Source organism: Mauremys reevesii, linkage group 22 (genome assembly GCF_016161935.1).
Source record: "Mauremys reevesii isolate NIE-2019 linkage group 22, ASM1616193v1, whole genome shotgun sequence".
Classification (NCBI taxonomy): domain Eukaryota; kingdom Metazoa; phylum Chordata; order Testudines; family Geoemydidae; genus Mauremys; species Mauremys reevesii.
The window spans coordinates 19,112,627-19,128,096 of NC_052644.1; the positions used below are offsets into that span (position 1 = coordinate 19,112,627).

The 15,470-nt window shown below is 55.8% G+C and overlaps 1 protein-coding gene across 1 annotated transcript; it reads right to left on the bottom strand.

Moving 5' to 3' along the window:
- Positions 1-334: 334 nt before the first annotated feature.
- On the bottom strand, positions 335-13,148 carry LOC120388449 (leukocyte immunoglobulin-like receptor subfamily A member 6). The gene is made up of 4 exons (XM_039510270.1): positions 12,463-13,148; positions 12,274-12,309; positions 10,462-10,736; positions 335-358 (listed from the first exon to the last, which is right to left on the bottom strand). Exons 1-4 carry the CDS (start codon positions 12,491-12,493, stop codon positions 335-337), a joined length of 366 nt encoding a protein of 121 aa, XP_039366204.1. The 5' UTR covers positions 12,494-13,148.
- Positions 13,149-15,470: the final 2,322 nt, after the last annotated feature.

Consider the following 15,470-nt stretch of genomic DNA (forward strand, 5'->3'; position numbering starts at 1 on the left):
GGTAACCCCTTGGGTGTGTTACTCACAGATGGTGTCTTGCTGAGCTGGCGCCTTTAATGCCCGCATAGGGCTGGTGCTAAAAGAGAAAATTCCCTTGTAAATGTCATATCCCCCCACCTGCGGGGGAGATTCCTCAGCACACCCAGAGAGCCCCCCCCCCCCTGCCTCACCGTGAACCCAGTTCCCTAAGCCACCTGCCCCAACCACCAGACCCCACCCCCACCCCGCTCTAACCCCTAGACCCCACTCTGCTCCCCAAGCTGGGGACAGAACCCAGGAGCCCTGTGACCCAGGCAGGTCTATCGGGAGTGGGAGGAGCCGGGTTCCTACCTGCTTAGTCTCGGTGTGGCTCCTCTTCCTGCAGAGGGACACAAACCAGAATCCCCCATAAGCCGATCGGGATCCTCTGGTCCCAGCACCCGGCCGGCTATCCCCCTCACCCCTCCCAGGGCAGCAGGGATGGAGGGCAGCACAACACCGTAGCATGTACCGGGCTGAGGGGGAGATTAACTTGGGGGGCTTTTCCTGTCCCCAGTCCTCCCTCATTCGTGACTCGTTATAACAAATCTGATCCATAGGTTGGCTCCCCTGGCACCCCATGTACCGGAGAGGCCCAGTGCTGATGGCTCTTTATACAGGAACCCTTCAGCTGGTGCTGAGATGCGGCTCCTCTGGGGTGGAACAGCTGTGTGTGTACAGGGATTACTCAGGCAGCAGACCCTGCTGAGTTCCCCCCCCCCCGCCCTCTGCCCTCCCTTGGCTTTCCTGGCACAGTCCCCCATCCCAGCCCTGACCCCATCCGGCCCTGCTTAGCGGCAGGTTTAACCCTTCCCTCGCTGGACGGGGCACTCACTGGCTTGGATTTTTCTGAAACAGACGAAGGCCACGAGGAAGAGAAGCAGGAGGAGGCCGGCGGCTGCTACGCTCATCCCGGCGATGATGGCCCAAGTCAGAGGTCCCGATCCTGCTGGGAAACAGCAGCAGCCGTGAGTGCCGGGGGCGGCTGGTCTGTTCCCCTCCCCCCAGCCCCTCCCACCCCAGGCGGCGCCCAAGAGGCTGGGACACTGCAGGGCGCAGGCAGCAGAAAATTCTATGGGGAGGATGTTTGGGGCCCCAGGGCATCAAGTGGGGTCAGAGCCAGCAAGGTTTGGGAGATTTGTAGCACTAGGGGCCACTGGGCTGCAGGGCATGGGGGGCTCAGTAGGGGTCGCTCTCCCCATCGGTCAGGGCTGGCCCCATTGCCCCAGCACGGCACTAGGGGGCGCTGTCTGATGCAGCCTGGCGGTCAATTCTAAGGCATTTCACCCCCTTCCTCATGGCCACACCGGCTCAGGCCAATGGGCCCATCTAGCCCGGTATCCCGCCTCCCAGGCTGGCTGCTGCCGGCTGCTTCGCAGGGAGCTCCAGGGCACCCACTGATGGGCCCAGCTGCCCCCAGAGGAAGCCTCCGGCTGCTCTGTTAGCAGCGGGTTCGTGTCGGAGCAGGAGGCTTCGCTCCCCTCCCAAATCCATTGGTGCGGGGAGGGGGGAGTCACTGCCCCTGAGAACAGCCTCCATCCCTCTCTCTGGGCAACCACTGGGGGAAGCTGCCCCATAATCTGTGACTCAGTAGATTTCCCCCCCCCCCCGGCCCCGGTACCTGGCCCCGTGCTGTCCAGGCGGGTGGGAGCTGGCGCCGCTCCAGGCTGGGTCGGGTCGGTTCCCGTTGCGGGAATAGAACCAGCGTCTGTTGAGGTGGGGAGAGGGGCTGAAACACCGACTCGGAGTTCGCCCCACACTGGGGGGCCCCAGAGCCCCTGCCGCTGGGAGAACAGGACAGGAGAAGCCCCAGCACCCTGACCCGCAGAAGCACGGGGGGCGGGGGGGCAGGGGAAGCCTTAGCACCGGGACCTCCCCTGCAGCCCCGGGATGGGAGGACTCTCGCTATCTGCCGCTGCCTCAGGGCTGGGGGACTCTCAATCCCCGCTGCGCCCCGGGGCCAGGGCGTGGGACAGAGCTTCTCCGGTCTGGGGTCACAGTGGGGCAGAAAGTAGCGAAGGGGTTGCAGGGCTGCAGTTTGGGGACAGAATGGGGTGGGGCCGTGGGTGGAATAGGGGCGGGGCCGTGGGTGGAATAGGGGCGGGGCCCCAGGGAAGGGGCAGAAAGGGGCGGGGCTGTGTGCAGGGCCGCAGGCCGAGGAGACAGAACAGCAGAGGGATGCGGGTGGAAGGGGGGGAGGGATCCCCCTTGCTCTGGCCCAGGGTCCCAGGAAACCTTAATCCACCTCGGCCCGTGACTCAGCATCGGTCGCTACTGTCAGTCCGGGGAGGATCCCCTGGAGGCGCCCGTGGGTGCTCGATCACCGTCTGCCCCTGGCCCCACCCCGACTCCACCCCGCCTCACCCCCTCCCGCCCCATTCCAACTCCTCCCCCAAAGTCAACACCACAACTCCACCCCCTCCCTTCCCCTAGTCCAACCCCTTCCCCAAATCCCCACCTGCTCCCCTGAGCGCGCCGAGTTCCCACTTGTGACGAAGTGGGGGATGTTTCTTGTTTTTTCTGTGTTTTCCAGGGGTTGCATGCAGAGGGAGGGAGACTCAGTGCCCCCGGGTGTTACTGGTTTAACGAGATGAGGGGAGAGGGAGTTTGTTGGTACTGAGGACCAGAGAGGGAACTTGGGACCCCGGCCGATGGCCTGGAAGATGGAGACCCCAGCGACTGGGGACCTGGTGACCCAGCTCAGGAGTCACAGCCGGTTCTGGCCAGTGGGAGGACAATGGGCTGCGGGGAGAGGACCCCCGTGACCTGACCAGCCGGTTCCAGCTGGAGGGGCCAGAGGGGGGCTGAAAGGAGAGGAGACCCAGGCCACCCTGGTTATGACCCTGTTTCCCTGGAGAGAAGACAATGGACAGAGGGGGGGGGGCTTGGGGACCGGTGATCTCAGATGCGCAGCCGGGAAGCTGGGGGGCTTTGGCTGGAGAAGGGGAGCAGGCAGAGCCCACCTGGATGCAGGGGAGACTGGGATATGCTGGGCTGAGGGAGGCCAGGCCTGAGGCCCTGAGAGTTTCCTGTACTGGGTTCAACTCTCAATAAACCCTCCTGTGTTACGCTGGCTGAGAGTCGCTCTGGGCTAGAGAACAGGGGGCATCAACCCCTTTGGGGGTGAGGAGGCCTGGGGGGTCCAGAGCGAGTGGACTCCCTGGGGAGGGCACGGCAGAGACAGACGTGCTAAGGCTCAGAGAGGTGCGGCTCCAGGAGGTGGAGAGGCCTGACCCCGAGAGAGAGCGGACCCCCGAGAAGGGCTGTCGCTCTGAAAGGGGCACCCCCCATGGACCGCATGGGGCCACGAGTGGGCACGATCTGTGAGTCTGTGACAACACTCCTGCCCCTTCCTCCCAGAGCTTGTTACGCCGTGAAACAGCTGTTTTGCAGCAGCAAGCGCTGGGAGGTAGGTGGAGAAGCAGGGACGTGGCGCACTCAGGGGCGGAGGTGGGGAGGGGACCGTGGCTGTTGGTGGGTGCAGAGCACCCACCAATTTTTCCCCCTGAGTGCTCCAGCCCCGGAGCACCAGGAGTTGGCGCCTATGCCTGGGCCCTGACTCCTCTGTGCGTCCCCAGTGCGGGGGCAGCCGGGGGAGCATCCCCTGGGAAAGGCCCCTGCTCTGCAGCTCCCCCTGGGGACAGGGATCCCCCCTCCCTCAGCCCTGAACCTCCAGGAGCTGCTGCTCCCCCCTGGCTGGGGAACTCCCAAGTGACTCCATCCCAGATCCATGACACTATGTCCCCTCTGTCAAGCCCAGGGCAGACCCTGGTTCTGAGCGTCCCATCAGTGCAGAGACCCCTTGTTGGCCTGGCTGGGAGATGGGACACTGAGCCGGGCCCCTTACCTGCTACCACCAGCTGCACGGGGTCACTGGGCTCTGAGGAGATGAAGGGCTCTGATCGGGGCTGGTAGCTGCAGCTGTAGTTCCCTCCGTGCTGCCGGCCCACGCTGGGGATGTGGAACTCGGCCCCGGCCCCAGCAGGGTCCATGTGTTGCTGCGGGTTCAGGTCTCCAGCCTTGTGCAAGAAGAACCTCACGTCCCGGTGCTGCCCCTGACACCGGATGGTGACGTCTGCCCCTGGGGCGGTGACCCCAGTGGGGCTCAGGGAGATGGAGGGTCTGGGTAAGCTGGGATCTGCGCACAGGAGACAGGCTGTGAGAGCCAGACCCGGGCACCCACCCAGCCCCAGCTGGCCCCAACCACATGCAGATCCAGGGGTCCCCGGGCAGAGATTCTCTCCCAGATCCCAGAGTTCCCCCCACCCAGAATCCCGGCCAGGGCCGTCCTTAGGCATAGGCAGAATAGGCAGCCGCCTAGGGCACCACTAGGTCTGGGGGCACCGCTCTGCTGGGAGCCTGGACAGATGGGAAGCAGTGGAGCATGTAAGATCAGGCTGCTGGGTCCTAGAGAGAGCCGAACGCAGCACAGTCTGAGGGAGGGGATTGGCTGCTGGGGTCTCTGGGAAGAGGAGGGGGTAGGGGTTGGGGAAGGAGCTCACCTGTGAGTGTGACTCTTTCCCCCTGGCTGAGGTGAGGTGAGGCAGGCTCTGCGGCTCTGGAACCAGTATCCTTTGTTGTCCCCCATAACATCCATTCTTCTCCCCCCCTGCCCCATGGAGCACCCCCTCCTTTCTCCCTCCCCCCACGGAGCATCCCTCTCTCTCTCCTCCCTCCCCTCCGTCAGGGCTGGGTTGGGTGAGGTGCTGGGGGGTAGGTGGGGGGAGGAGGCTGGCTGCCTGCCTGCTGAGGAGTGAAAGTGAAAGTAACTCACTTCCTCGGCCAGGATTGGAATGCCACACAGGGCTGGGCTGGGGTTAGCCAGATGTGTGAAAAATCAGGACAGGGGGTTGGGGTAGGGTGAGCAGATATCCCTATTTTATAGGGCCAGTCCCAATTTTGGGGTCCTTTTCTTATATAGGCTCCTTCCCCCCCCCCCATCCTGATTTTTCACACTTGCTGTCTGGTCACTCTAGGTGGGGGTAATTGGTGCATATATAAGACAAAGCCCCAAATATCGGGACTGGCCCTATAAAATCAGGACATCTGGATCTGGGCCCCCTAGCTGGGGAGCGCCTCTCCCCCGGGCTGGCAGCTGCCAGCGATCCACCTCATCCGGGGGGAGCTGCACAGGGCAGGATGAGCTGCTGTGGCTCCATGGATGACCTGTCCCTGAGATCAGATGCTGTGCTAACTTCACCATGGTCCGTAAGGCTGGTGGTGGTGCCCATTGGCGTGTGATTGGACCTGAGGGTTTGCTGCTGCTGTTGCCACTCTGCACCCCAAGAGGTGGATTTTGGGGTCTACTGCAGCTGTTGGACCAGCAGGTTGGGGGGTGAGCCAAGCATGAAAGCAGTACTGTGTTGCCATTTAGATTGTCATTTAACAACTTTGTTTGCCAAAAATTCTTGCTAACAATCCTGAATCCAATTTCAATATTTTTTTTAAAAAAAAATCAATATCTTAGCCAAAAACAGAAAATTAAGTTGTTGACAATTATTAGTGACAGGTTTGGTTTGAGGCAGGGAGTGGGCCAGTTTTCATCAGAGAAACAAAAAATGTCGACTGACTTTCCTATAGCCTGTTACTCCAGATAAGAGCCCTCCAACAACTGTAATGTGCTCATCTCCTTACTAGTGTATAGAGCAGGGGTCGGCAACCTACAGCACACATGCCAAAGGTGGCAGGTGAGCTGATTTTTGATGGTACACAGCGGCAGGCTGAGCGGCTCAGCCCATCAGTGCTCTGGGGTTCCGGCTGCTGCCCTATTGCCAGCTGGGATACCGGCCGTCGGCCCCACTCAGCACCTGCTGCTGGCCTGGGGACCCCCAAGGAACCCCAGGCTGGCAGCGGGCTGAGCAGGCCGCTGAACCACTCAACCTGCTGTCAGCCTGGGGTTCCATTCATTCAGCCGGCAGCGGGCTGAGTGGGCTGGTGGCGGGCTGAGCAGGGCCGGTGGGGGGTTGAGTGGCTCAGTCTGCTGCCAGTCTGGGGTGCCGGCAGCACTCAGCCTACTGCTACTCCGGGGTTCCGGCTGCCGGCCCCTTGCCAGTCAGGAGCCCAGCTGCCGGCCCCACTCTGCCTCCTGCCAGCCTGGGTGAGCAGAATCCCAGGCTGGTAGCGGGCTGAGGGGGGTTGGCGGCTGGGATCCTGGCTGGCAGGAGTTGGTGGTCAGAACCCCAGACCAGCAGCGGGCTGAGCAGGGCCTGGGATCCTTGTCTAGGGTTCCAGCCACCAGTCCCGCTCTGCCCACTACCGGTCTGGGGTTTCATTTACTCAGCTGGCAGTGGCCTGAGCAGGACGTCAGATAATAACAATAGTTTATTTATATAATATAGACACAGAGAGAGAGACCTTCTACAAACGTTAAAATGTATTACTGGCACGAGAAACCTTAAACTACAGTGAACTTGGCACACCACTTCTGAAAGGTTGCCGACCCCTGGTATAGACTGACCATATGTTGTACTAAGATTCTCCTGCCTTTTTTTTTTTTTCCTGTGAGTCAGTATAGCTTTTGCCAGCCCAGAAGTTGGGCAGCCAATGTTTTACGTTTTCACAATGTTTTGTCCACCTTTCATAAAGTAAATACATAGTTAATATGAGTTAAAAAGGCCAGGGACACTTCCTTGTGAAGAATCTGTACAGCAGATCATGCTAGAGCTGTGAAAATGTCAGTTTTTGTTGGAACTTTAGAGGCAGTGATTTATCATGTATTTTATCATGTGAATGTGCTGCTATTGCTAATGTCTTTCCAAACAAAAATAAGGTACAATAGGACTTCTGTAACATTTCTGTGCTACCTTAATCTAGATGAGATGATTCTGTGCTGACTTCATTTTGGTCACTTTGTGCTTTACCTAGCAGTAAAACTAGGGTTATATTTTCCCACTGTTTGGAAACCCAGCTTATTAAACTGATTTTGCAGCCAAAAAAGCCAGAAAGATTGCTTTTAATTAAAAACAAATCTTTGTTTCAATACCTCTTCGTATAAATTTCCAATAAAATTTTGACAAATTAAAAAAATTATATTATTTGCATCATTCTGTCAAATCAGAATTTTTTCTATAGTGCTACTTCTTTAGTGCTAGTGCATCAGCATTACAGTGTGCTTCATTAAGTTAAACTGGTTTTAATAACGTGAATGTGGCAAGTTTTCCAATACTGTATGCTTATATTTGTGTTGCTAAGAGCAGATCAGGCAAAGGGGCACCAGTTTAATAATCTCGCCTAGGGCACCAGAAATCCTAAGGACGGCCCTGATCCCGGCCCTGCGAGCTGGGCTCCCAGCCCCACAGACACCGAGTTACAGCTCCCTAGTTTTGGGATCCTCATACGCCGTGTGTGGCCCCTGCCTCATCCTCTGCCCTGCATAGAGCGACTCACAGGCTGGCCTCTGGCAGGGCCTGAGCCCCACAGAAGTCAGCCCCCTGGAAGGTAGGGAGGTGTCATTATCCCCATTCTACACAGGAGGAAACTGAGGCACAAACAGAGTCAGTGAGCTCCCAGGGACAGGGATTGTAACTTTACTCTGTGTTTATGCAGCGCCTGGCACAATGGGGCCCTGATCAAGACTGGGCCCTACATGCTCCCCTGACACATAAGAACATAAGAAAGGCCGTACCGGGTCAGACCAAAGGTCCATCCAGCCCAGTATCTGTCTACCGACAGTGGCCAATGCCAGGTGCCCCTGAGGGAGTGAACCTGACAGGCAATGATCAAGTGATCTCTCTCCTGCCATCCATCTCCATCCTCTGACGAACAGAGGCTAGGGACACCATTCTTACCCATCCTGGCTAATAGCCATTTATGGACTTAGCCACCATGAATTTATCCAGTCCCCTTTTAAACATTGTTATAGTCCTAGCCTTCACAACCTCCTCAGGTAAGGAGTTCCACAAGTTGACTGTGCGCTGCGTGAAGAAGAACTTCCTTTTATTTGTTTTAAACCTGCTGCCTATTAATTTCATTTGGTGACCCCTAGTTCTTGTATTATGGGAATAAGTAAATAACTATTCCTTATCCACTTTCTCAACATCACTCATGATTTTATATACCTCTATCATGTCCCCCCTTAGTCTCCTCTTTTCCAAACTGAAGAGTCCTAGCCTCTTTAATCTTTCCTCATATGGGACCCTCTCTAAACCCCTAATCATTTTAGTTGCTCTTTTCTGAACCTTTTCTAGTGCTAGAATATCTTTTTTGAGGTGAGGAGACCACATCTGTACACAGTATTCGAGATGTGGGCGTACCATGGATTTATATAAGGGCAATAATATATTCTCAGTCTTATTCTCTATCCCCTTTTAATGATTCCTAACATCCTGTTTGCTTTTTGACCGCCTCTGCACACTGCGTGACATCTTCAGAGAACTATCCACGATAACTCCAAGATCTTTTCCTGACTCGTTGTAGCTAAATTAGCCCCCATCATGTTGTATGTATAGTTGGGGTTATTTTTCCAATGTGCATTACTTTACATTTATCCACATTAAATTTCATTTGCCATTTTGTTGCCCAATCACTTAGTTTTGTGAGATCTTTTGAAGTTCTTCACAATCTGCTTTGGTCTTAACTATCTTGAGTAGTTTAGTGTCATCTGCAAACTTTGCCACCTCACTGTTTACCCCTTTCTCCAGATCATTTATGAATAAATTGAATAGGATTGGTCCTAGGACTGACCCTTGGGGACCACCGCTAGTTACCCTCTCCATTCTGAGAATTTACCATTAATTCCTACCCTTTGTTCCCTGTCCTTTAACCAGTTCTCAATCCATGAAAGGACCTTTCCTTTTATCCCATGACAGCTTAATTTACATAAGAGCCTTTGGTGAAGGACCTTGTCAAAGGCTTTCTGGAAATCTAAGTACACTATGTCCACCGGATCCCCCTTGTCCACATGTTTGTTGACCCCTTCAAAGAATTCTAATAGATTAGTAAGACACGATTTCCCTTTACAGAAACCATGTTGACTATTGCTCAAGAGTTTATGTTGTTCTATGTGTCTGACAATTTTATTCTTTACTATTGTTTCAACTAATTTGCCCGGTACCGACGTTAGACTTACCGGTCTGTAATTGCCGGGATCACCCCTAGAGCCCTTTTTAAATATTGGCGTTACATTAGCTAACTTCCAGTCATTGGGTACCGAAGCCGATTTAAAGGACAGGTTACAAACCTTGGTTAATAGTTCCGCAACTTCACATTTGAGTTCTTTCAGAACTCTTGGGTGAATGCCATCTGGTCCCGGTGACTTGTTAATGTTGAGTTTATCAATTAATTCCAAAACCTCCTCTAGAGACACTTCAATCTGTGACAGTTCCTCAGATTTGTCACCTACAAAAGCCAGCTCAGGTCTGGGAATCTCCCTAACATCCTCAGCCGTGAAGACACAACGGATCCAGCGCTATTGAGGTCAACGTTTGCAGAGGTCTCCACTAACTGTGGGTGTCTCAGTTTGTGGGCGCTTGTGTCACGGAGTGTGGGGGAGTCCGGCCCTGCACCCCTCTTCCCGGTCTCACAGTGACTCTCAGCCAGCGAGTAACACAGAAGGTTTATTGAACAACAGGAACACAGGATACAGCCCAGCTTGGGTTCAGAGCCAGGACCCCTCAATCTGGCCTTTCTGGGGGGTTCAGGGTGCTTGGATCCCAGCCTAGGATCCCCTGAAACCCACCTCCCAGCTCCCAACCGAAGACTGATTCCACTTCCCCCCTCCCTTTGTCTAGCTACCGGCTAGAGGTGAGACCTCCCCTCCCCCAGGCCAGGCTCATGTTACAGCTGCATACCTGTCTCTGCCTACCAAGCACACAGACAGTCCCTATTCCATCACACCTCTGGGAATCTCCCTAACATCCTCAGCCGTGAAGACACAACGGATCCAGCGCTATTGAGGTCAACGTTTGCAGAGGTCTCCACTAACTGTGGGTGTCTCAGTTTGTGGGCGCTTGGCCTGAGATCCCCCAAGATTGAGACCCCTCCAAAGGAAGGACACTTTTGAAAACTGTGATGTGCTCCCATCACACAAGGTCTGTGGCTGCGCCAGGAGCTGGGCCAGATGTCCTGGGTCCCAGCCCAGCGTCGTGTCCACCAAGCCACGGCTTCTCCTGCAGCCTCTGACTCATTCAGCCCCGGCCGGGGCACTGCCTGGGGCGAGCGATGGAGAACAGAGGGGAGGGCATCACGGGATTAAATAGCGACTCCCGGTTCCTACGCACAAGGGGCAGCATTAAAGTAGCCTCCCTGCCCCGAGTCTCCAGGGGCTGCTGCTCCCCCCTGGCTGGGGAACCCCACAGTGACTCTGTGCCCGCTCCCCGGCCGGGCGTCCCCTCTGCGGGGTCAGGGCTCAGGCCAGAGCCTGGCTCTGAGCGTCCTATTGGCACTGAGCCCCCATGAGGGTCTGGCTGGGAACGGGGACGCTGAGCTGGGCCCCTCACCTCTCACCACCAGCTCCACGGGGTCACTGGGGTCCGACACGTTGACCGGCTCCGATCTGCTGCGATAGGAGCAGCTGTAGCTCCCGCCGTGCTCCCGGCTCACGTTGTTGATGAGAAACAGAGCCTCTGAGTCCGCATCCACACTTTGGAGATGGCGTCCATCTTTATACAGCACGAACTGCATGGCCTGGTGCTGCCCCTTACACCAGATGCTCACGGATCCCCCCAATGAAACCCCCTTGCTGGGGATCCCAGAGATGGTGGGTTTGGGGTAGCTGGGCTCTGCAGTGGGAAGCAGACAGGCCGTGAGACACAGGTCCCGTCACTCACTCCTGGGGCCTGTCCTCACCACGCGGCCTCAGTGGTGGGTCAGACCCGGCGGCCCTGGGGACGGGCTCCTGGATCCCTTTCCACAGGGGCCAGAGTTTCTCCTCAGCCCTGGGCTCACAGCATGAGACACGGAGCCACCCCAGCCCCTGGGGCCCAGAGCTCTGTTCCCCGGCGGGTGACAGGCCAGGCCAGTCTCCAGGGTCCATTCACTCCCTGGCTTCTCTGCTGGGAGGGCTGGGAGCCAGGACTCCTGGGTTCTGTCCCTGGCTCTGGGAGGGGAGTGGGGTCTAGCAGGGAGAGCAGGGAGGATGGGGGCCAGGATGAGGGCAGAGCACCACCACCGACTTGTAGGGGACTGTGCAAGTCTCTACTATACACTGAGGTTTATAACCTTCAGCTCCGTCCATCATCCCCTAACTGATGTGTTGCCTGGGAAAGGATTCTCCTAGTCTGCACCTCCCCCTGGGGGCAGGGATCCCCCCTTCCTCTGCCCCAAATCTCCAGTGGCTGCTGCTCCCCCTGGCTGGAAACCCCCCAATGTCTCCATCCCCACTCCCCGGCCAGGCGTCCCCTCTGCTGGGCCCAGGGCTTTACGCAGAAAGAACTCCATGTCCGGGTACAAACCCTCCCCCGAGCACCAGCACCCTGCTGGGGCTCACCCAGATCGTGGGTTTGGGAAATTCTCACCCTGATTTCAAGAAGAGACAGGAGTTAAACAGGGGAGACCCCCCCGCCCCCGCCTCCCTCCCGCCCCAATTCACTCCATCCCTCTTTCGGCCTCTCTAGGAGTCTGTCCCCTACCAGGGTTGGCACTGCCTGCCCATGGGGCTCGGGGGCAGGGGGTTCACCCAGACGTAGCTCAGGACCCGGCTGCATGAGATCACCTGCCCCCCCGCCAGCCCCACCTCAGGCCAGCCAGGGAGCCTCACCAGTGGGCCCCCTGCAGCTCTGCTCCCCACCCCAGGGTTGGAAATAGCGTCTGTGACCACAGACTGTGGGAGTTGCACATGATTCACCTTTCCCCAGGCCATGGGAACGGGGGGCTGTGAGTGCAGGGGAGGAGCTGTTGGGGGGTGAATCTGGGGGTGGGGGCGGATCTGGGGGGTTCTCGCCATGGCTGCATTGACCAAGAACGTTTTGGTTACCCCATGGGGGATCTAGAGCCCAGAGACGGGCCCTGTTAGTGTTTGTACGACCTGAAATAAATCCACGTGCCGCCCCCGATCCTCACAGCCTGGTGGGGGCAAAAGTTTGAACCCAGTGGATGGTTCAAATCCCAGCTGCTTTGCCAGAATCCGGGAGCCAGACTCGGCTCCTAGCTGCACCATGGGTGCGTTGACGGCACAGAAGAACGGGGCCGGGTCTGAGCTCCCAGGGGGAGTTTGGGTTGAGTTTTGGGGAAGGTTCAGGGCTCAGATCCTCTTTCCCACCCCATGCATCCCCACCCCCGTCCTTCACGTTACCCAGCTCTGCACAGACTGATACTCACCTCCCCACGCCCCGCTGTGCCCGGCCAGCCAGCAGCCTGGAGGGGAGACAGCTCATTAGTGACCAGATCCCAGATCAACTGGATCCTACACCCTGGGCTCAGACCCTCCTCCCCTCCCATGGGCACACCCCCGGTCTCAGATTCCCCCCCCCCCCAAGGACACATGCCCTGGCTGTCTCTGACACTCACCGAGGAGGAGGACGGTCAGAGCAGACACCATAATGGGGCAGTGCAGGACCCTCAGCGCTGCCACCAACACCCCAGTGCTGAGCTCCACCCAGCCTGATGCCTGAGTGCGAGCGGAATGAGGAACTGCGCCGGGGGCTGCAGTCCCAGGAAGCTCGTGATGCGCTCGACCCCTTTCTTCCCATTGGATGGTTTCTCTGTGTCTGGGTTATCTCTATCCCAGACTTTCCAGGACCGTCCCGCAAAGAGACAAACAACCCAGCAAAGTCCAAATGCCAAGTTCTTTATTAATGCATGCACACGTCAACAAAGAACCAGCCTGTTCTCCACACAGAACCAGCCACTGCCCTCTGCAGATTCAAACTGTGTTTTATTATCGGCTCCATGGCGTCGTCACTTACGTCGCGTCATCACTGCACCTTCCCAGTTATACTTTCCCAGCACAGAAGAGAAAAACAAAGAGCAACTGTTATTTCTTGATAAGCTTCAAAAAGGTACAAGTTGCTTCAAACCAGCTTCTGCAAGTATTTTTCCCAGACCCTGCGAGAACTCTCTTATCTAGCAAGGTCATAAATCTGGCCTGTTTACCCCAGCCAGTAAATTTTTTCCTTCAGTAGGCCTTGCTGTGTTATTGCGAAGCAGAACAGGTCATCAAGGCAAACTCATCAATTCCCCTCTTTGTTCCTAGAGGGCCCACCAAGGGGACTCGAGGAACACAACTGAAATTATACTACAAAGGAAGGACGCCTAGCTTTAGGAGTTGGTTTACACATTTGGGACATTAAACTCATAATTTGTTGAAAGCACAAATAACATTGTAAGATTACAAAGATTACAACAAGCCCAAAACCAAAAAAGCCCCAGTAAATATGTGTTACCCCAACCTGCTGGAAGGGTTTTATAAGCTGTATGATTAGATAGCCAATACCAGCCAGATCCTTTAGGGACGTGCCAAGAGGAGCTGGAATAAGTTTGAATAGTGATTTGTAAAATTACCCACAAAGCTGCTTTTGTCTGAGGAGTGCCGGGTTATGCAGCTGCACCACCAAGTACAGATACTGGGCCCCCAGCCTCTCTCCTTTCAATGGGTTTTGGAACCCATGTGCCCCATCTAGCAAGCGCTATCCAGCTGACAATGAAACCCCCCATCACAAGACAATTTTGTAGTTCCCCATTTACCCAACCAGGGTGACAACATTTCATTCCTCCTGCCCCAATAACAACGAAATTGGGGGCTCCCACAGCTGTGACAGTAACCATCCCATGCTGCTTTGCGGTATGCTAAGTGGGGTGGGAGTGCCCATGCAAATAACCGAAATACCAATGCAACACTTTCCGCACTCCCCATAATTTACCACCAGATGTCAGGGTGGGGCTCATCCTGACTCTGCTTACATCCTCCCCCCAGCCGAGAATTTGTCGTCCCGATAAATCACATTCCCTACTGTACCAACTTACTGGCCCCCGTCAAACGGCCTCAGATAGCCCACTTTAGCTTCCACAAGCCTGTGTGCTAAATGTATTGGCTCCTCACTAGTCACCCCAGGTGCATCATAAGTTAACCGTTTCACTGGTCTTATTACCCTGTCTCGCCTATTGAGAATCTCTGTTGCTGTGGCAGGGGGGACATCTTGAGTAACGGATGGGGAAGTTTCCTGTGAGTCCCCCTCAGATATTGCCATAGGCCCCTGCATTTCCAGTTCTAACAGTGGAGGGTTGATGGTGCTCAGGACATCCTCCACCTGTATGTCTCCGCTGTCCAATAACCCGGGCGTGACATCACATGGGGGTCCCACCAGTGGCTCAGGGGTATCAGGAATAGGCCTAAATACTTCTGCCATGGGGTTTAGGGTGGAAGAGGAGGTGCTCTCATTTGATTCAGCTGATCGAGACTGAAATCTTGTCTTCATCCCAGGATACACCATGGTTGTGTCTTCCTCCTCAGACTCACTCTCAGATGTGCTGAGTAGGGGTAGGTTAGCTGCAGGGGGACGCCTGTCCATGTTGGAAGGTGGCTTTGGTACAGCACCTTCATTCTGCCCACTTGCCCTGTTGTGGCCCATCTCATAAGGGCTGCCCACCAATTCCCCCACAGGGAGCAAAAGGTTGTAGACCGGCAGGTCTCCTAGCTTTTCCATCACCAAGTAAGGTATTGCCTTCCATCTGTCAGCTATCTTGTGTTTGCCAGCAATACCCAAATTTCGCAGCAGGACTCTGTCCCCTGCCTGGAGCTCTTGCAGACGTACCCTAGCATCATATCGATGTTTGTTGCGGTCTGCGTTCTTCCGAGCTGCAGATGCCGCTAAGTGATAAGCATCCCGCAGCTTTTCTCGTAGGCGGGATACATATTGCTGATGAGTTTCATAGCCATCTCCATCCTCGGATACACCAAAGCACAGGTCTATGGGTAATCTTGGTTCTGGCCCAAACATCAAAAGATAGCTGACAGATGGAAGGCAATACCTTACTTGGTGATGGAAAATCTAGGAGACCTGCCGGTCTACAAGATCAAACCTGAAGAGGGTCCAGGGCAGGCAAAGACTGTGCATAGAAACCTTTTGCTCCCTGTGGGGGAATTGGTGGGACTTTTGGGACTGTGGGTGATTTAGGGGGGTTGCTGGACTCAAGGGCCCAGAGAGAAGGACACGGCCCAAGTTGCTGGGGTGGGTCTTTGCTCACAGTTTGACCTATGAACTCCAGTTGAGGTATTTTCCAAATTTCATGCTTGTTGTTGTTTATCTTATGTAATTAAACCTTTTCTGCTACACCAAGAGTCTGTGCTTGCGAGAGGGGAAGTATTGCCTCCTTGAGGCGCCCAGGGGTGTGTGTAAGATTTTCCCAGGTCACTGGGTGGGGGCTCGAGCTGGCCTGCATTACGTTGTGGGGAAGGGACCCCTAGGTATTGAACCTGGCCCTTGCTGCTATTGTTTCAGCCTGGCAGAGGGGTTACACAGAAAGCAGAAGAACCCTGGGCTACCATATCAATGGACCAAGTCTGGTTCCACGAAACA

Coding starts and splice junctions, on each gene's coding strand:
- LOC120388449 (XM_039510270.1), bottom strand. CDS start 12,493: ATGGTGTCTGCTCTGACCGTCCTCCTCCTCG. Junction 12,310..12,462: donor TCTGACCGTCCTCCTCCTCG/GTGAGTGTCAGA, acceptor TCTCCCCTCCAG/GCTGCTGGCTGGCCGGGCAC. Junction 359..10,461: donor GTGACCCCGTGGAGCTGGTG/GTGAGAGGTGAG, acceptor GTCCCTCTGCAG/GAAGAGGAGCCACACCGAGA.